Source organism: Coregonus clupeaformis, chromosome 19 (assembly GCF_020615455.1).
Source record: "Coregonus clupeaformis isolate EN_2021a chromosome 19, ASM2061545v1, whole genome shotgun sequence".
NCBI lineage: Eukaryota > Metazoa > Chordata > Actinopteri > Salmoniformes > Salmonidae > Coregonus > Coregonus clupeaformis.
This window is the reverse complement of record NC_059210.1, coordinates 7,099,142-7,117,281: the sequence shown is the minus strand read 5'-3', so window position 1 is coordinate 7,117,281 and position 18,140 is coordinate 7,099,142. Positions and strand designations below refer to the sequence as shown.

The 18,140-nt window shown below is 43.0% G+C and overlaps 2 protein-coding genes across 3 annotated transcripts; both read right to left on the bottom strand.

The window, feature by feature from the left end:
• Window positions 1–10,008: 10,008 nt before the first annotated feature.
• LOC121531570 lies at window positions 10,009–11,298 on the bottom strand. Its single transcript, XM_041836837.1, has 2 exons — window positions 11,241–11,298; window positions 10,009–11,192 (listed from the first exon to the last, which is right to left on the bottom strand). Exons 1-2 carry the CDS (start codon window positions 11,296–11,298, stop codon window positions 10,009–10,011), a joined length of 1,242 nt encoding a protein of 413 aa, XP_041692771.1.
• Window positions 11,299–12,118: 820 nt separating this feature from the next.
• LOC121531571 (protein mono-ADP-ribosyltransferase PARP16-like) lies at window positions 12,119–16,642 on the bottom strand. 2 transcript variants are annotated; one of them, XM_041836840.2, is made up of 7 exons: window positions 16,570–16,642; window positions 15,686–15,885; window positions 14,858–14,995; window positions 14,381–14,587; window positions 13,960–14,131; window positions 13,632–13,776; window positions 12,119–12,257 (listed from the first exon to the last, which is right to left on the bottom strand). In XM_041836840.2, the coding sequence occupies exons 2-7, from the start codon at window positions 15,875–15,877 to the stop codon at window positions 12,122–12,124; spliced, it is 990 nt and encodes a 329-aa protein (XP_041692774.1). In that variant the 5' UTR covers window positions 15,878–15,885; window positions 16,570–16,642; the 3' UTR covers window positions 12,119–12,121. The 2 variants fall into 2 exon arrangements, with proteins under 2 accessions (XP_041692774.1, XP_041692773.1); XM_041836839.2 differs by lacking the exon at window positions 16,570–16,642 and adding an exon at window positions 16,007–16,034.
• Window positions 16,643–18,140: the final 1,498 nt, after the last annotated feature.

Sequence of the window (18,140 nt, the reverse complement as noted above, 5' to 3'; positions counted from 1 at the left end):
AGTTCACAGATCACAAAGAACCAGTATAGTCTAGTATTTGGAGACACAAATTATTATTTTATCTTAACCCCTAAAACAGCTCTTCACATCAATCACAGCTTGCCAGGTGACACAACCTACATCAGCCCAGTCTAGAATGCATTCTTTCTAAATTAGTCATCCCATCAATTAGGAGAATAATAAATCCCCCATACTTGAGAAAAAAGAAGAAACCCGCACGCTGCTCTTGCTAGTATCACTGCTATTTATTGAGCTTTACGTATCGGCCTCAAGGCAGAAAAAAAAAAAACTCTGACGAAGGCCTTGAGGCCGATACGTTACCATACACCTGCAACAAAGATAGCTCAGATGTGCGAGTGCCTTTTTGCATTTTGAACATAGACAAACCTTGCAATGCAAGTTGAACGTGTACCTTTGAAACAATGTCAGATCTTCAACGTTATAGCCACTATCGGAAGAAAAGGTAAACAAACAGGGCTGGGCACTACCTTCTACTGGATAATTAATCTATCTACACCTACACTTTGGTCTCCCTTCCAGGGTTTTAACCAAAGCTAGCCTTGCTTAGCTATGATATACAGTGGGGCAAAAAAGTATTTAGTCAGCCACCAATTGTGCAAGTTCTCCCACTTAAAAAGATGAGAGAGGCCTGTAATTTTCATCATAGGTACACGTCAACTATGACAGACAAATTGAGAAAAAAAAATCCAGAAAATCCCATTGTAGGATTTTTAATGAATTTATTTGCAAATTATGGTGGAAAATAAGTATTTGGTCACCTACAAACAAGCAAGATTTCTGGCTCTCACAGACCTGTAACTTCTTCTTTAAGAGGCTCCTCTGTCCTCCACTCGTTACCTGTATTAATGGCACCTGTTTGAACTTGTTATCAGTATAAAAGACACCTGTCCACAACCTCAAACAGTCACACTCCAAACTTCACAATGGCCAAGACCAAAGAGCTGTCAAAGGACACCAAAAACAAAATTGTAGACCTGCACCAGGCTGGGAAGACTGAATCTGCAACAGGTAAGCAGCTTGGTTTGAAGAAATCAACTGTGGGAGCAATTATTAGGAAATGGAAGACATACAAGACCACTGATAATCTCCCTCGATCTGGGGCTCCATGCAAGATCTCACCCCGTGGGGTCAAAATGATCACAAGAACGGTGAGCAAAAATCCCAGAACCACACGGGGGGGACCTAGTGAATGACCTGCTGAGAGCTGGGACCAAAGTAACAAAGCCAACCATCAGTAACACACTACGCCGCCAGGGACTCAAATCCTGCAGTGCGAGACGTGTCCCCCTGCTTAAGCCAGTACATGTCCAGGCCCGTCTGAAGTGCATTTGGATGATCCAGAAGAGGATTGGGAGAATGTCATATGGTCAGATGAAACCAAAATATAACTTTTTGGTAAAAACTCAACTCGTCATGTTTGGAGGACAAAGAATGCTGAGTTGCAGCCAAAGAACACCATACCTACTGTGAAGCATGGGGTTGGAAACATCATGCTTTGGGGCTGTTTTTCTGCAAAGGGACCAGGACGACTGATCCGTGTAAAGGAAAGAATGAATGGGGCCATGTATCGTGAGATTTTGAGTGAAACCCTCCTTCCATCAGCAAGGGCATTGAAGATGAAACGTGGCTGGGTCTTTCAACATGACAATGATCCCAAACACACCGCCCGGGCAACGAAGGAGTGGCTTCGTAAGAAGCATTTCAAGGTCCTGGAGTGGCCTAGCCAGTCTCCAGATCTCAAGCCCATAGAAAATCTTTGGAGGGAGTTGAAAGTCTGTGTTGCCCAGCGACAGCCCCAAAACATCACTGCTCTAGAGGAGATCTGCATGGAGGAATGGGCCAAAATACCAGCAACAGTGTGTGAAAACCTTGTGAAGACTTACAGAAAACATTTGACCTGTGTCATTGCCAACAAAGGGTATATAACAAAGTATTGAGAAACTTTTGTTATTGACCAAATACTTATTTTCCACCATCATATGCCAATAAATTCATTAAAAATCCTACAATGTGATTTTCTGGAATTTTTTTTCTAATTTTGTCTGTCATAGTTGACGTGTACCTGTGATGAAAATTACAGGCCTCTCTCATCTTTTTAAGTGGGAGAACTTGCACAATTGGTGGCTGACTAAATACTTTTTTTCCCCACTGTATGTCACTGACTATTACCAATGTGCTATCGTGACTGAGTTTTGAGGGCTCCACTTAAAAACTAAATAGATTCACTGTTGCTATCGATCCATAGGACTGTTCTCTCTGCTTCCGCACGGCAAGCGGTACCAGTGCATCAAGTCTGACACCAACAGGCTCCTGAACAGCTTCTATCCCCCAAGCCTTTAAGACTGCTAAATAGCTAACAGAATGGCTACACAGACTGAGTTGACCCTTGTATTTAATTGTATTTTTGACTGTCTCTATGCACACTCACACTCCAACACACACACAAACACTATAATTTGCTCGCACACACATAACATGCACATACATTTCTACTGACTCTACACACACGGACACCCACAAGCTGCTGCTACTCTGTTTATTTACATTTGTACATTTTAATCATTTAGCAGACATACTTATCCAAAATATATATATTTTTTTTCATACTGGTCTCCCCGTGGGAAACAAACCCACAACCCAGGCGTTGCAAAAGCCATGCTCTACCAACTGAGCTACACGGGGCTTGATTGGAGTCCACCATTATCATAGATCCTGATGCCTAGTCACCTTACCCCTATACATATCTACCGCCATCACTCCAGTATCCCTGCACATTGTTAATATGGTACTGGAACTGACCCTGTATATAGAATGTTTACTTACTTTCTCCTGTTCTTTTGTTCTACCTTCTTCTTTTTTTGTAATACATTGTTATTGATTACTGCATTGTTGGGTTTAGAGCTAGCAAGAAAGGTATTTCACTGTACTTGTGCATGTGACATTAAAACGTGAAACTTTATTAGCTAAAGCACAGGGGATAACACATTAATCTTCTGTATAAATTAACAAAATATCCCATTTAAACTTTTCTGTGCTTTTAAAATGGAAAGCGCAGTGATAAACATTTGGTTGACAACTATACCAAAAATCTTACGTTGTTTTTCCAATGGATTTTGGATGTGCTTTTAGATGGTTGAAAGCATGGTGATAACACATTCGAAATTCAGCTAACTTTTGCCTTTCCTTTTGTGATTTCGGAAAGTGTTCAGACTCCTTCACTTTTTTCCCCATTTTGTTACATTACAGCCTTCTTCTAAAAATGGATTAAATAAAACATTGTCCTCATCAATCTACACACAATACCCCATAATGACAAACAAAAACACATTTTTAGAAAATTTTGCAAATGTATTAAAAATAAAAAACAGAAATACCTTATTTACATAAGTACTCAGAACCTTTGCTATGAGACTCGAAGTTGAGCTCAGGTTCATCCTGTTTCCATTGATCATCCTTGAGATGTTTCTACAACTTGATTGGAGTCCACCTGTGGTAAATTCAATTGATTGGACATGATTTGGAAAGGCACACACCTGTCTATATAAGGTCCCACAGTTGACAGTGCATGTCAGAGCAAAAACCAAGCCATGAGGTCGAAGGAATTGTCCGCAGAGACAGGATTGTGTCGAGGCACAGATCTGGGGAAGGGTACCCAAACATTTCTGCAGGATTGAAGGTCCCCAAGAACACAGTGGCCTCCATCATTCTTAAATGGAAGAAGTTTGGAACCACCAAGACTCTTCCTAGAGCTGGCCGCCCGGCCAAACTAAGCAATCGGGGGAGAAGGACCTTGGTCAGGGAGTTGATGGTCACTCTGACAGAGCTCCAGTGTTCCTCTGTGGAGATGGGAGAACCTTCCAGAAGGACAACCATCTCTGCAGCACTCCACTAATCAGGCCTTTATGGTAGAGTGGCCAGACGGAAGCCTCTCCTCAGTAAAAGGCACGTGACAGCCCGCTTGGAGTTTGTCAAAAGGCACCTAAAGGACTTTTAGACCATGAGAAACAAGATTCTCTGGTCTGATGAAACCAAGATTGAACTCTTTGGCCTGAATGCCAAGCGTCACATCTGGAGGAAACCTGGCACCATCCCTACGGTGAAGCATGGTGGTGGCAGCATCATGCTGTGGGGATGTTTTTCAGCGGCAGGGACTGGGAGACTAGTCAGGATCGGAGGAAAGATGAACGGAGCAAAGTACAGAGAGATCCTTGATAAAAACCTGCTCAGGACCTCAGACTGGGGCAAAGGTTCACCTTCCAAAAGGACAACGACCCTAACCACACAGCCAAGACAACGCAGGAGTGGCTTCGGGACAAGTCTATGAATGCCCTTGAGTGGCCCAGCCAGAGCCCGGACTTGAACCCAATCGAACATCTCTGGAGAGACCTGAAAATAGCTGTGCAACGACTCTCCCCATCCAACCTGACAGTGCTTGAGAGGATCTGCAGAGAAGAATGGGAGAAACTCCCCAAATACAGATGTGCCAAGCTTGTAGCGTCATACCCAAGAAGACTCGATGCCAAAGGTGCTTCAACAAAGTACTGAGTAAAGGGTCTGAATACTTACGTAAATGTCATATTTCCATTTTTTATTTTTTATAAATTTGCAAACCTGTTTTTGTTTTGTCATTATGGGGTATTGTGTGTAGATTGATGAGGGGAAAAAAACTTTTAATCCATTTTAGAATAATGATGTAACAAAATGTGGAAAAAGTAAAGGGGTCTGAATACTTTCCGAATGCACTATATGTGGCATTGTATTGTGTGACAAAACTGCACATTTTAGAGTAATGATCATGACTGTTTAATCAACTTCTTGATATGCCACACCTGTCAAGTGGCTGGATTATCTTGGCAAAGTAGAAATGCTCACTAACAGGGATGTAAACACATTTGTGGACAACATTTGAGAGAAATAAGCTTTTTGTGCATATGGAAAATGTCTGGGATCTTTTATTTCAGCTCATGAAACATGGGACGAACACTTTACATGTTGCGTTTAATATTTTTGTTCAGTGTAAGTCAAAAGTGTAATTCACCCACTCAGGAACATTCACTGTCTTCTTGGTAAGCAACTCCAGTGTAGATTTGGCCTTGTGTTTTAGGTTATTGTCCTGCTGAAAGGTGAATTCACCCTGTGTCAGGTGTAAAGCAGACTGAACCAGGTTTTCCTCTAGGATTTTGCCTGTTCTTAGCTCCATTCAGTTTCTTTTGTATTCTGAAAAACGTCCCAGTCCTTAACGTTTACAAGCATACCCATAACATGATGCAGCCACCACTATGCTTGAAAATATGAAAATATGGAGAATGGTACTCAGTAATGTGTTACATTGGATTTGCCCCAACCATACCCCTTTGTATTCAGGACAAAAAGTTAATTGCTTTGCCACATTTTTTGCAGTATTACTTTAGTGCCTTGTTGCAAACAGGATGAATGTTTTGAAATATTTTGTATTCTTCTTTTCACTTAGTCAATTAGGTTAGTATTGTGGAGTAACTACAATGTTGTTGATCCATCCTCCGTTTTCTCCTATCACAGCCATTAAACTCTGTAACTGTTTTAAAGTCACCATTGACCTCACGGTGGAATCCCTGAACGGTTTCCTTCCTCTCCGGCAACTGAGTTAGGAAGGACACCTGTATCTTTGTAGTGACTGGGTGCATTGATACACCATCCAAAGTGTAATGAATAACTTCACCATGATCAAAGGGATATTCAATGTCTGCTTTTTTTTCTTCATCTACCAATAGGTGCCCTTCTTTGCGAGCCAATGGAAAACCTCCCTGGTCTTTGTGGTTGAATCTGTGTTTGAAATTCACTGTTCGACTGAGGAACTTTACAGATAATTGTATGTTTAGTGTTAAACACTATTATTGCACACAGAGTGAGTCAATGCAACTTATGTGACTTGTTAAGGACATTTCTACTCCTGACCTTTAGGTTTGCCATAAGAAAGGGGTTGAATACTTATTGACTCAAGACATTTCAGCTTTTCATTTGTAATTAATTTGTAGAATTTTTGAAAAACATAATTCCACTTTGACATTATGGGGTATTGTGTGTAGGCCTGTGACCAAAAAATCTCAATTTAATAAAATTTTTTATTCAGGCTGTAGCACAACAAAATATGGAAAAAGTCAAATGGTATGAATACTTTCTGAAAGCACTGTACAGTTATAGGATGGATGGATGCTCAAAGTGGTCCAATTCATTGTTTAACGTAGTGCTACTAATTTTACACAGTACTACTAGTAGTAGTTTTACAAGTTTGACATGAATAGTAATGTATGGTTTAGGTTGTTAACCGTTCTTTTGTCTCATAAGCGGTGTGTTTTATGGCTGGATTTGGATTCCTGTTGCCAAGAATGCACTAGGGAGTACTGTCAGGCCAACCCTAATGAGATGTGCTCTGTCAGGTGGGTGGATATATACGTATCTGGACCGGGACGTCTCAGTCCAAACCCACAGTCCGTTCTCTCTGTCCCTCCCCTCAGATTATATGATGTTCTTTCTGTTTTCTTGACCTGGAAACACTCTTAGAATAACTTTCTTAAGAGTTGGGGGTCGATTTAAAATTTGAAGCAGTCAGAACAATTTCCTTGCTGAAATTAAGTGAAATTAACCCCCTGGCTCCAACTCTACCCCTCAGTTTCCCCCCCCCCCAAAAATGAATTTTCTCCCATGTTCTACCATTTTCCTGTACTTTAAAAGCTCTATGAATGATCACTCCCTCCCTGCTGCAGGTCAGTGTCCCAGGAGAAGCAGGGGTGTCATGGTACCTGCCATGTATCTGGTCCTGAGATCCCCGTCCTCAAGCCTCCTGTCCCCAGACCTGTGCCCCTGGCTGTCCAAATGCAGTGAACTGATGTCTGCTAAATGGCATATTATTATTATTATTATATTATATGTTTTGCCTCTAGAACCCCTTCCCCTCACCTCAGATACTGAACGGCAGCTACTTTCAAATACACCATTTGAATAACTTGACAATAATTAAAAAATTTTGTTATACGCCTGTGTACAGTGTGATATGAATCTTTAATTTTGTGAATAAACAAATGGTATTTTGTATATTATAAAAAGTGTCTGATGTTCCATGCAGTGGAACAAATGACTGCTGTATGCTACATTGCTACTCTATTAACCTCAAGCTAATGACAGTACATGTGTAAAGTGGATGCCACTGTAATTATACATCTCAATTGTATCTTTTCGCTACACTGCTCAAACAAGTTTGTCCATGTAATCACTTTCCAAAAGTTTGATCTTTTTGAGTAGGACTAATGGCATACATCCTTCTGAGCACTTGCTTCATTGTAATTGATGATTGACCAATAAGGCTGAGGGTAGGGGTGAACAGGTGAAGACAGGGCAATCCTCAAATCTCCTCCAGATCAAGCAGAGACAGTCTGCTACACCTGCAAAGCGGTTACTGAATAACAAGAGTCTTCAAGAGCTCACCATAACAGACCCAGTAGAAAGTGAGAATACAGCCAACAATGGCCTGGTTGTTCTCTGAAAGTCCTTCTGATGTTCTGGTTTATATTAACATTTCTTTAGTGAAGAAATAGTTAAAGAAAAAAAAATTGAAAAAAAATTTGACAAGCACTGGTGGTAATCTTTGTGCAGTAAGACAATGGCTGTCTTCGTTGAGCAGCCAAGTTATTGGTCAATCCACAGAAATCTTGAATATCTCAGTTACAAATCACATGCTTCTGCGACTTCACACAAGATAAATCTAAGGTGATAAGGCTGCTTCTCCGTACAATTAGAATTCAAAAAGTTATTAGAAACACCACGCAGAAAAAAACAGTTTTGCAGGAAACAGCCTTCCCTGCACTGTCTGAATGCATAAAAATATACAGTATATTATCCACCTTTATGTTTGGATGTTCAGGGGCAAATTTAAACTTTGCAGCTGTTATTTTCCAGAGGGAATACAAGAGAAATAATACTTAAAGGTTGAGAAGATATACATGTTTTAAAATCTAAATTGGCAGATAAGTGATTTGGCATTGTTGTTTTGGCAGCTATTAACTTTCTTCTGGAACCAACTCTGTTCTAATGAAAAAGTTTTAATGAATCTGGTTCAAGAGGGATATTTATTGATTAAAATATCCGCTGAGCACTAGAATTGTTTAAATGTCATAAAATGCAAAACTAGAAATTGCATTTTGAAAACTGACCCGTTGCAAAATGTTTTCAGCTTGTAAGTAGAATATTGATAGAGGGTTGCACTACAGATTTCCATACACTATGACTCAAAAAGTATGTTAATTTACGTAATTCCATCCTTACTGACTAAACTAGTTTTTTTCTTCAATCCAATACCTTCTATTTCCAAGAACATTGTCAGGGACAGAGCCATCTTTTATCTGGACAGGGACTGACCAGGCACTGCCCCACCCCCACCCCATCTTTTTACGCTGCTGCTACTCTGTTAATTATTTATGCATAGTCACTTTAACTCTACCCACATGTACATATTACTTCAACTACCTCAACTAGCCGGTGCCCCCGCACATTGACTCTGCACCGGTACCCCCCCTGTATATATAGCCTCCCTACTGTTATTTTATTTTACTTCTGCTCTTTTTTTCTCTCTCAACACTTTTTTGTTGTTGTTTTATTTTACTTTTTTTTATTAACAAATAAATGCATTGTTGGTTAAGGGCTGTAAGTAAGCATTTCACTGTAATGTCTGCACCTGTTGTATTCGGCGCATGTGGCCAATAAATTTTGATTTGATTTACATTGACTAGTTTGTGTATGGCAGACTCCTCAGTGAACAAAGCTCATATATCGCTCCTGTTGTTTTTCACTGATAATAAACACAGATCAGAATGGACCTTCAGGGTATCAGGTGTCATTAAGCATTCCCACTGACAGACAGGATGATAAAGTTACAATATGGAGGGAAGAGGAGTAACACAGACCAATAAGACTCCAGACGGGAAGTTACACCCCCTGTGGATGTATCTGGAAGTTACACCCCCTGTGGATGTATCTGGAAGTTACACCCCCTGTGGATGTATCTGGAAGTTACACCCCCTGTGGATGTATCTGGAAGTTACACCCCCTGTGGATGTATCTGGAAGTTACACCCCCTGTGGATGTATCTGGAAGTTACACCCCCTGTGGATGTATCTGGAAGTTACACCCCCTGTGGATGTATCTGGAAGTTACACCCCCTGTGGATGTATCTGGAAGTTACACCCCCTGTGGATGTATCTGGAAGTTACACCCCCTGTGGATGTATCTGGAAGGATGTATCTGGAAGTTACACCCCCTGTGGATGTATCTGGAAGTTACACCCCCTGTGGATGTATCTGGAAGTTACACCCCCTGTGGATTTATTTGGACAGTGAAGCTGAAACTTTTAATTTGACTCTATACTCCATCATTTTGGATTTGAGATCAAATGTTTTGTATGAGGAGACAGTACAGAATGTCACCTATTTTAGGGTATTTTCATACATATCTGTTTTACCGTTTAGAAATGAAAGCTTTTTATCTAGTCCCCCCATTTGAAGGTTTCATAAGTATTTGGACAAATTCACTTAAAGTACATTACATTTTGTTAAATGTTTAGTATTTGGTCCCATATTCCTAACACGCAATGACTACATCAAGCATGTGACTCTACAGGCTGGTTGGATGCAGTTTGTTTTGGTTGTGTTTCAGATTATGTTGTGCCCAATAGAAATGAATGGTAAATAATGTATCGTGTCATTTTGGAGTCACTTTTATTGTAAATAAGAATAGAAGTTTCTGAACACTTCTACATTAATGTGGATGCTACCATGGTTACGGATAATCATGAATGAATCACTAATATTGGTAATGGTGGAGACGTTAGCATGTTTTAGGGGCGTGATCTTTGTGCATCTGTAACTTTCTCAATCATTGATATTTGGAGTTTCAGTTTACTTCCTGAATTGACTGGAATTGAAATGGAATTTACGCCAAACCTGTTTGTTAGAGACATTAAGTCTCTGTTTGGTAGAAAGGAGAGTGCTGTTTGTCTATAGGTTTGTCATTGCATGTCACATTGTTGTACAACCACATTGCACAGGGACTTAGGGGGTTATAACCATAGCAGTGGTAATAACCATGTGGAAACAGCCTTAGGGGGTTATAACCATAGCAGCGGTAATAACCATGTGGAAACAGCCTTAGGGGGTTATAACCATAGCAGCGGTAATAACCATGTGGAAACAGCCTTAGGGGGTTATAACCATAGCAGCGGTAATAACCATGTGGAAACAGCCTTAGGGGGTTATAACCATAGCAGCGGTAATAACCATGTGGAAACAGCCTTAGGGCGTTATAACCATAGCAGTTGTAATAACCATGTGGAAACAGCCTTAGGGGGTTATAACCATAGCAGCGGTAATAACCATGTGGAAACAGCCTTAGGGGGTTATAACCATAGCAGCGGTAATAACCATGTGGAAACAGCCTTTGGGGGTTATAACCATAGCAGCGGTAATAACCATGTGGAAACAGCCTTTGGGGGTTATAACCATAGCAGCGGTAATAACCATGTGGAAACAGCCTTAGGGGGTTATAACCATAGCAGTGGTAATAACCATGTGGAAACAGCCTTAGGGTGTTATAACCATAGCAGCGGTAATAACCATGTGGAAACAGCCTTAGGGGGTTATAACCATAGCAGCGGTAATAACCATGTGGAAACAGCCTTAGGGGGTTATAACCATAGCAGTGGTAATAACCATGTGGAAACAGCCTTAGGGGGTTATAACCATAGCAGCGGTAATAACCATGTGGAAACAGCCTTAGGGGGTTATAACCATAGCAGTGGTAATAACCATGTGGAAACAGCCTTAGGGCGTTATAACCATAGCAGCGGTAATAACCATGTGGAAACAGCCTTAGGGCGTTATAACCATAGCAGTTGTAATAACCATGTGGAAACAGCCTTAGGGGGTTATAACCATAGCAGTTGTAATAACCATGTGGAAACAGCCTTAGGGGGTTATAACCATAGCAGTTGTAATAACCATGTGGAAACAGCCTTAGGGGGTTATAACCATAACAGCGGTAATAACCATGTGGAAACAGCCTTAGGGGGTTATAACCATAGCAGTTGTAATAACCATGTGGAAACAGCCTTAGGGGGTTATAACCATAGCAGTTGTAATAACCATGTGGAAACAGCCTTAGGGGGTTATAACCATAGCAGTTGTAATAACCATGTATACTGCACATACAAAGTGGAAGACAAAGATGAAAGGGAAATAGTGTTAAGTGCATAGTATGTATGTCCTATTTGCCCATGTCTCCTGTCTGTATGTCTGTCTGATTGTCTCTGTTAGGGAAGGCACTATGAATGAGAAGAATGGTTCATGTATATATGAACTATTCCTTCTCATAAGAAACTGTTTGAATATTCAGATGTTGAACTTGACACACTGCTCTTCCCAAGTCCTTAGTGTCATCCCTAGGGATGGAAGGGAAACCAGGGTTTAAGCCCACAGAAAGCCTCAGGCTGGGCCGACCGGGGCTGCAGTGGAAAAGTGCCATGACTCGTGTGATATCAACGGAAGAGCATGTCCTGTGATTAGTGTGGTCCAGTGATTTGATTGTGACGTCACCAGAAGAGTGTGGTCCTGTGATTGTGATGTCACCAGACGAGACCGTCTTGTGATTGTGATGTCACCAGATGAGACCGTCTTGTGATTGTGATGTCACCAGATGAGACCGTCTTGTGATTGTGACGTCACCAGAAGAGTGTGGTCCTGTGATTGTGATGTCACCAGATGAGACCGTCTTGTGATTGTGACATCACCAGAAGAGTGTGGTCCTGTGATTGTGATGTCACCAGATGAGACCGTCTTGTGATTGTGATGTCACCAGATGAGACCGTCTTGTGATTGTGACGTCACCAGAAGAGTGTGGTCCTGTGATTGTGATGTCACCAGATGAGACCGTCTTGTGATTGTGACGTCACCAGAAGAGTGTGGTCCTGTGATTGTGATGTCACCAGATGAGACCGTCTTGTGATTGTGACGTCACCAGAAGAGTGTGGTCCTGTGATTGTGATGTCACCAGATGAGACCGTCTTGTGATTGTGATGTCACCGGAACAGCCGGTTCCAGAAGGAGAGGAATGTGGTAGAGTTGAAGGCACCGATGAAGATGAGTAGCAGCAGGTACAGACTCATCATGATGGCAAAGTGATGTCTGACCGGCCACGACCTGCGCCGGGAATGTCTGGAAACACGTCACAAAATCACATTACAATCACGTCACACAAGTGATGACATCTAAGATCTAAAATAATATGACACAAGTCAAATGATCCTATCTGAGAGAAAATCTGAAGCAGTTACAGAACTGTCATCCTGTTGAAATGTTCATCAGTTCTACTAAATGTACTGGCAACCCACCACGACACCACTAGAGGGCAGCGAAGATAACACAACTATCACAATTACCATACTGTTTATAGGGGAGTAGAGGCCTTCACGGGTCAGTTCCCGAAATGGACCTGGGGCTTTCCCATCCGGATCCGATGTGATTACATTTATTTAAAAAAAATATAGAAACCAGTTCCGAATGGACCCGAGGACAACTAGACCCTTTCCGTATAAACCTGGTTGGATCCAGACCCGGTCCGATCCGAGTGAGGGATGCTGCAGAAAAAGTACATGTTTAACCTACTTTATTAACCGGAGTTGATAAAGCGCAAAGGAGAGGAGAGGTGGCTCTCTAGCAGGAACCGTGCTGCGTGTGGAGACTACTGGGACTGTCATGGGAAACAGGGAGGAGAGAGAGAGAGACGAGAGTCCGCAACCAACCGAGCCGACTCGCGCTACAGGAGACTAATAGCTGCCATAGTTATGTTATTTATGATGTAATGTGATTACGTAGTACCCGTCTGGAATGCATCAAACCGGGAGAAGCTAGTTAAGCTAGCTAACGTTAGCTAGCTAGGCTAACTGAGGCGGCATTGGCTTTCCCGTCCTACACAGTTACATACAACAACTCAATTAAAAAATAGCAGCCTACCTGTTCGTGGTCGTTGTAGCCCATCCTGCTCCTTTAACTTTTCATTCTCTCTCTCTCTCTCTCTCTCTCTCTCTCTCGACTCGTGACAATCATATCATATCTGACCCTTGACATTATTTACAATTCTGGATCGGGTACAGGTGGATCCCTGAAGACCTCTATCACAGAGGTGTCACCCTCTGGTATAAGTGTGTACCACTCCATACAGGCTGTCTTCTCTGAGAGTACACTAGCAGGTACTGAACTCCCGAGTGGCGCAGTGGTCTAAGGCACTGCATCGCAGTGCTAGCTGTGCCACTAGAGATCCTGGTTCGAATCCAGGCTCTGTCGCAGCCGGCCGCGACCGGGAGACTCATGGGCGGCGTACAATTGGCCCAGCGTCGTCCAGGGTAGGGGAGGGAATGGCCGGCAGGGATGTAGCTCAGTTGATAGAGCATGGCGTTTGCAACGCCAGGGTTGTGGGTTCGATTCCCACGGGGGGCCAGTATAAAAAAAAAAAAATTATTCACTAACTGTAAGTCGCTCTGGATAAGAGCGTCTGCTAAATGACTAAAATGTAAATGTAAATGTACTAACCTGGACAGGTGTCTTCTCTGAGAGTACACTAGCAGGTACTTGACTCTGAGGAGCTGATTGTTGGTGACCACAAAGTACTTCTGAGGAACCTCTCCTCCTTCACTGTTCCTGGCTCTGGAGCGCTGGCGATCAATGGTCTCTGAGTCTGAAACAGGTTTAGGGAAATTATTACTGTCTTTGAGAGGCAGCCATTGTTGCATGGTCCACTCATTTGTTGTGCAAGAGGCAAACACTAAGAGAACTGACATGGGGTAGGACGAGCTAGAGAATATTCAGGGTGCCTAATTAAATAAGAGTGTTGTGTAAATGTTCTGGACAAAGCTCTGACCTTTTCTCTTCACCTGGCACTTAACGTCCGGGTGGTCGATGACCTCACACATGGCGACACAGCTTAGCAACGGTCCCAGGAGACTGTCACGCCAACCGTTGCCATGGGGACTGTAGAGGACCGCCATGCCGAGGTCACTGGTGAGGTAGGTGCCCTCACCGAACAACGACGTCTGTAGAGAAATCACCAAAAACAAGTCTGTCAAAAACGCAACTTCATCAATGCAAGTCCATTCCTTTTGTAGCTAATACTGGCTTTTGTCTAAACATAAAAATTATCTGTGAAAATATCAATCAACCAACCAATAAATCATCAATCTGAAAATATATACTGAAGCAGGGCTACTGGGAACAAAATAAATATAAGGATCATCATCATCACAGGACTGGTGAAGCTGCCATCTTACTGTAACTCCACTGACCTTGTTGAGGTGGCAGTGTAGTCCGTTGTGGATGATAGAATGAAAGTTCTCCAGTCGGCTGCCGTGGAATGCATACAAGAGGTCGCGTCCCGCCCGTGTCTTCTCAAACTTAGCGTTCATCTGGTCACAGTACTCCAGCTCAAACAGGAAGTCTGGAACAGGCGTGGAGATCCCCTCACTCTCAGTCAGGTTACACAGCTTGGCATACTATTGTAGAGCAGTGGAGAGGGCAGTGGAGAGGAGGGAACAAGCATGTCAAATATATAATATAATAATGGAGAGTCCCGGTGAGAGCAGGCAGGGACATCGCTCAAAGAATAATCTCTCTGAGAACATAGACTAAGGTGATATCTGAAGATACTTGTTGCAGGAGCATGGGAAATGTTCAAACCATAACTTAAAAGAAAAGAAGATCCCAAAGAAGTGCAGTGTGTATCCTGAACACTTATTTTCCTTGAGAGATATTATTGCCTTTACCTCGTCTTTCTGTAGTGTCTTCACAGCGAAGCTCTTGGAGGAGAGAACCCAGTGTGTGAGGGCCAGATGATGGTCTGCTTCACCAGGTCTCAGTCTCACCAGCTCCCTCACACCAGGCAAACTGCTCACATCTGACAGCTGGGAAGAATACAAGAGCAGTGTCATGTTCATTAGGCACCAAACGGAAGAAAACTGACAGAAACAGAGAGGAACTAACTGGACTTAAGAAATAAGAAATGCTCCATTTCATTTTCCACTGCAAAAGGTTCTAAAACCTTTTCTGTTGTGTGCCATGAACACGACCCAGACTATAACCAGTAGACCCAGCTATTACATGTTTACATTTACATGTTAGTCATTTAGCAGACGCTCTTATCCAGAGCGACTTACAGTTAGCACATACATTATTTTTATCGAACCCACAACCCTGGCGTTGCAAACGCCATGCTCTACCAACTGAGCTACATCCCCTGCCGGCCATTCCCTCCCCTACCCTGGACGACGCTGGGCCAATTGTGCGCCGCCCCATGGGTCTCCCGGTCGCGGCCGGCTACGACAGAGCCTGGATTCGAACCAGGATCTCTAGTGGCACAGCTAGCACTGCGATGCAGTGCCTTAGACCACTGCGCCACTCGGCAGTGGTCTAAGGCACTGCATCTGTAGGATGCAGCTGTGGGACAGGACAGGTGTGGTGTACAGTGATGGTGAATAATAATAATATTCTTGACTTTTAGGCAGAGAGCCTGTATCTGAAGGTTTGAATTATAAGTCAAGCATTCTCTTTGATATGGAAAATATCAGAGTTTTCTGTCCTGTCCGATTCCTCACCAGCTCATCAAAGTCCTTGGTGTCTGTGTCTCTGATGTATCTGGGGGGGTAGGGTCTGAGCACTGAGTCCCTCTTGTAGTTCTGAGCAGCGGCCACAAACAGGCTGCATCTCAGGTCAGCGGCTACTGGGTCCCTGTGAAGACAGGAACACACCAGCTCTCTGACTGCATCCGGTGGGAGTGGTGGCTGCATTCCCAACACTGTAGACACAGGAGATAAGAGACATGTGTTTCAGGTCTTAGGCGTGGGACACAACATCATAGACAGATAATAGTGTACCTGAATAAACAGGATATTGATTCTGAGAACAGTCCTACTTACTGTGTGAAACCATTCAAAATGTGTCTGGATCCTTCTAATCAGAATTGATTCAGAAAAGCATTATTGACCTAGTTGACTTGTTAACTTAATATCATATAATATAGCCTTTGGAGGTAAAGGTTGAGTGCAAATAGCATTATAACTTGCTCGCCAGCCACAGGCCATAGCAAGATAGTTAAGTGATGTTTACATAGTTGTGCCCACATATGTCAACAAAAGCTGTTAGTTCATTATGGCAATGTTAAACAATCAATACGCTTCGTTAGAAGAGACAAAATTCTACTTTACAAACGTAGCTTAGGCTTTACCTTAAAAACCCTTGGGTCAGTCATAAACTAAATAATAAACAGTGAAGATGAAAGAGTTAGCTAGCTAGCTAACTAGATGAAGCTGGGTAGCTAGCTGGATAGCTAACGTTAGCTTAGCATAAGCTAATTAGCATATCCGAAGGATAGCAAGAAATCTGTCTCACAAACAATACCAAACCATATTTATGTACTTGTCAACTAGTAATTACGAGACTTTCGAGGAAATATAAAAAACGGAGTACTTGAAAAACATACCTGACTGAGACACAAGTAGCCAAGTTAGTTAGGTTATGACAAAAAAAAAAAAAAATTATGACTAGACGTACCAGAGATACTTTTGAGGAGATGGGAAACTCCATTGACTATCGTATGAACACCCACTGTACTTTGCCCGTACATTGTCAATGGGTCACGCGGTGCATTCTGGGTAAACTCCGACAAGAAAATCTCTCCTTAAAGGAGTGAATTGGTCGCTAGCACAAAAACCCAACAAGAGCACGAATTACCTGAACATTAAGCTAAATATTAGAAAACAAATCCAGCATTTAAGATAACTAACTTGTTCTCTGTAATATATTTTAACTTTGAAATCGTCACATTACGTACTTTCGAAGAAAATAGGCAGGTTTCTCGACTCATACCCTGATTTTTAGAATGGGATTGCGTGACGATAAGCTTAGCAACCGCCCGACGCAACATGACAACGTGGACGCGATTGGTCGAAAGTCTGCTGGGCGGAGCGTTATAAATTGCTCCATTCAATTCCTGCTGGAAATCTTAACTCCTCCTTTTCTATTATCTCTGGACGTACTCCCTCTAGTCAGAACCAGTGGCAGTAGCTAACCGATTCCAATAGTGTTCAACTGCAGCCCGCATTTCAGGGCGTTCCTGCACTCTTTTGAATGCGGGTCAAAAGGGAAATAAAAGTATTAAAACAGTGCCCCGACAGGCGGGGGCCAAGGACACTGTCTACCGGTCGCCCCAGCCTCCCGTTAGCACAGCAGACGGGAGTGACACCATGTGCTTGCTTGCTTGCTAGTTAGCTAGCACACGGTGTCGCCCCCACCTGCTGTGTACTGGAGTCCTCCTTAGGACTAGCTGGCTAAGCTAGCGCAGTGTCCTTCGTTCCCGCCTGCCCTCGACATCGTTAACAGAAGTGCGGGAAAACAGTGCCCGACAGGCGAGGGCGAAGGACACTACTGGTTGTACACAAGCTATAGCTAGCTACCGTTGTTGCCCCCGCCTCTTCTGCGGGGTTTATCGGCGGTTGGCATCCAACGTTATGGTGCATTACCGCCATTGACTGTACTGGAGCCCCCTGCCGCCCGCTTATGTACTGGAGTCAACTCCCTTCCAGTGTTGCCAACTTGGCGACTTTGTCGCTATATTTAGCGAGTATTCAGAACCCTCTAGCCACACATTTTCAAAAAATCGACTAGTGACTTTTTCTGGTGTTATTGGAAACATTTGGAGACTCTGACGTCAAAAAACACGTATCTTTCTTACTCTTCTCAATGAGCAGCGGGTGCTGCCGTGGGCCCCGGGCCCCACCCCCAGGGACCCCCATCCCAAAGCACTCACAGGCTGCCCAGTCCTCGCGTAGCAGTCCCTCCCAGCTGCAGGCAGACTGCAAATGAATCGTGCATGCGGGAAGCCGCCGCTGGCTGATCCCGCCCTGGCTTACATTCAGGAGGGGATGTAAATGTAAAATGTTCTTTGTCTGAAATAAATCACTGCACAAAAATAAATCACTGCATTTGACTCACACAGCCTCAGTCACTTACTCACCTCGTCCACTGTGTGTGTGCCTCTCTGTGACATAAGCT

Bases quoted from the DNA above. Each gene is read 5' to 3' on its own strand.
- LOC121531570 (XM_041836837.1), bottom strand. From the start codon at position 11,298: ATGCACTTAACACTATTTCCCTTTCATCTTTGTCTTCCACTTTGTATG. The intron at 11,193-11,240 runs ATGGTTATTACA...GGCTGTTTCCAC, and splicing joins ACTTTGTATGTGCAGTATAC to ATGGTTATTACAACTGCTAT.
- LOC121531571 (XM_041836839.2), bottom strand. The intron at 14,996-15,685 runs GTGAGGAATCGG...TATTCTTCCCAG, and splicing joins CCAAGGACTTTGATGAGCTG to CTGTCAGATGTGAGCAGTTT. The intron at 14,132-14,380 runs GTCAGTGGAGTT...ATTTCTCTACAG, and splicing joins TACACTGCCACCTCAACAAG to ACGTCGTTGTTCGGTGAGGG.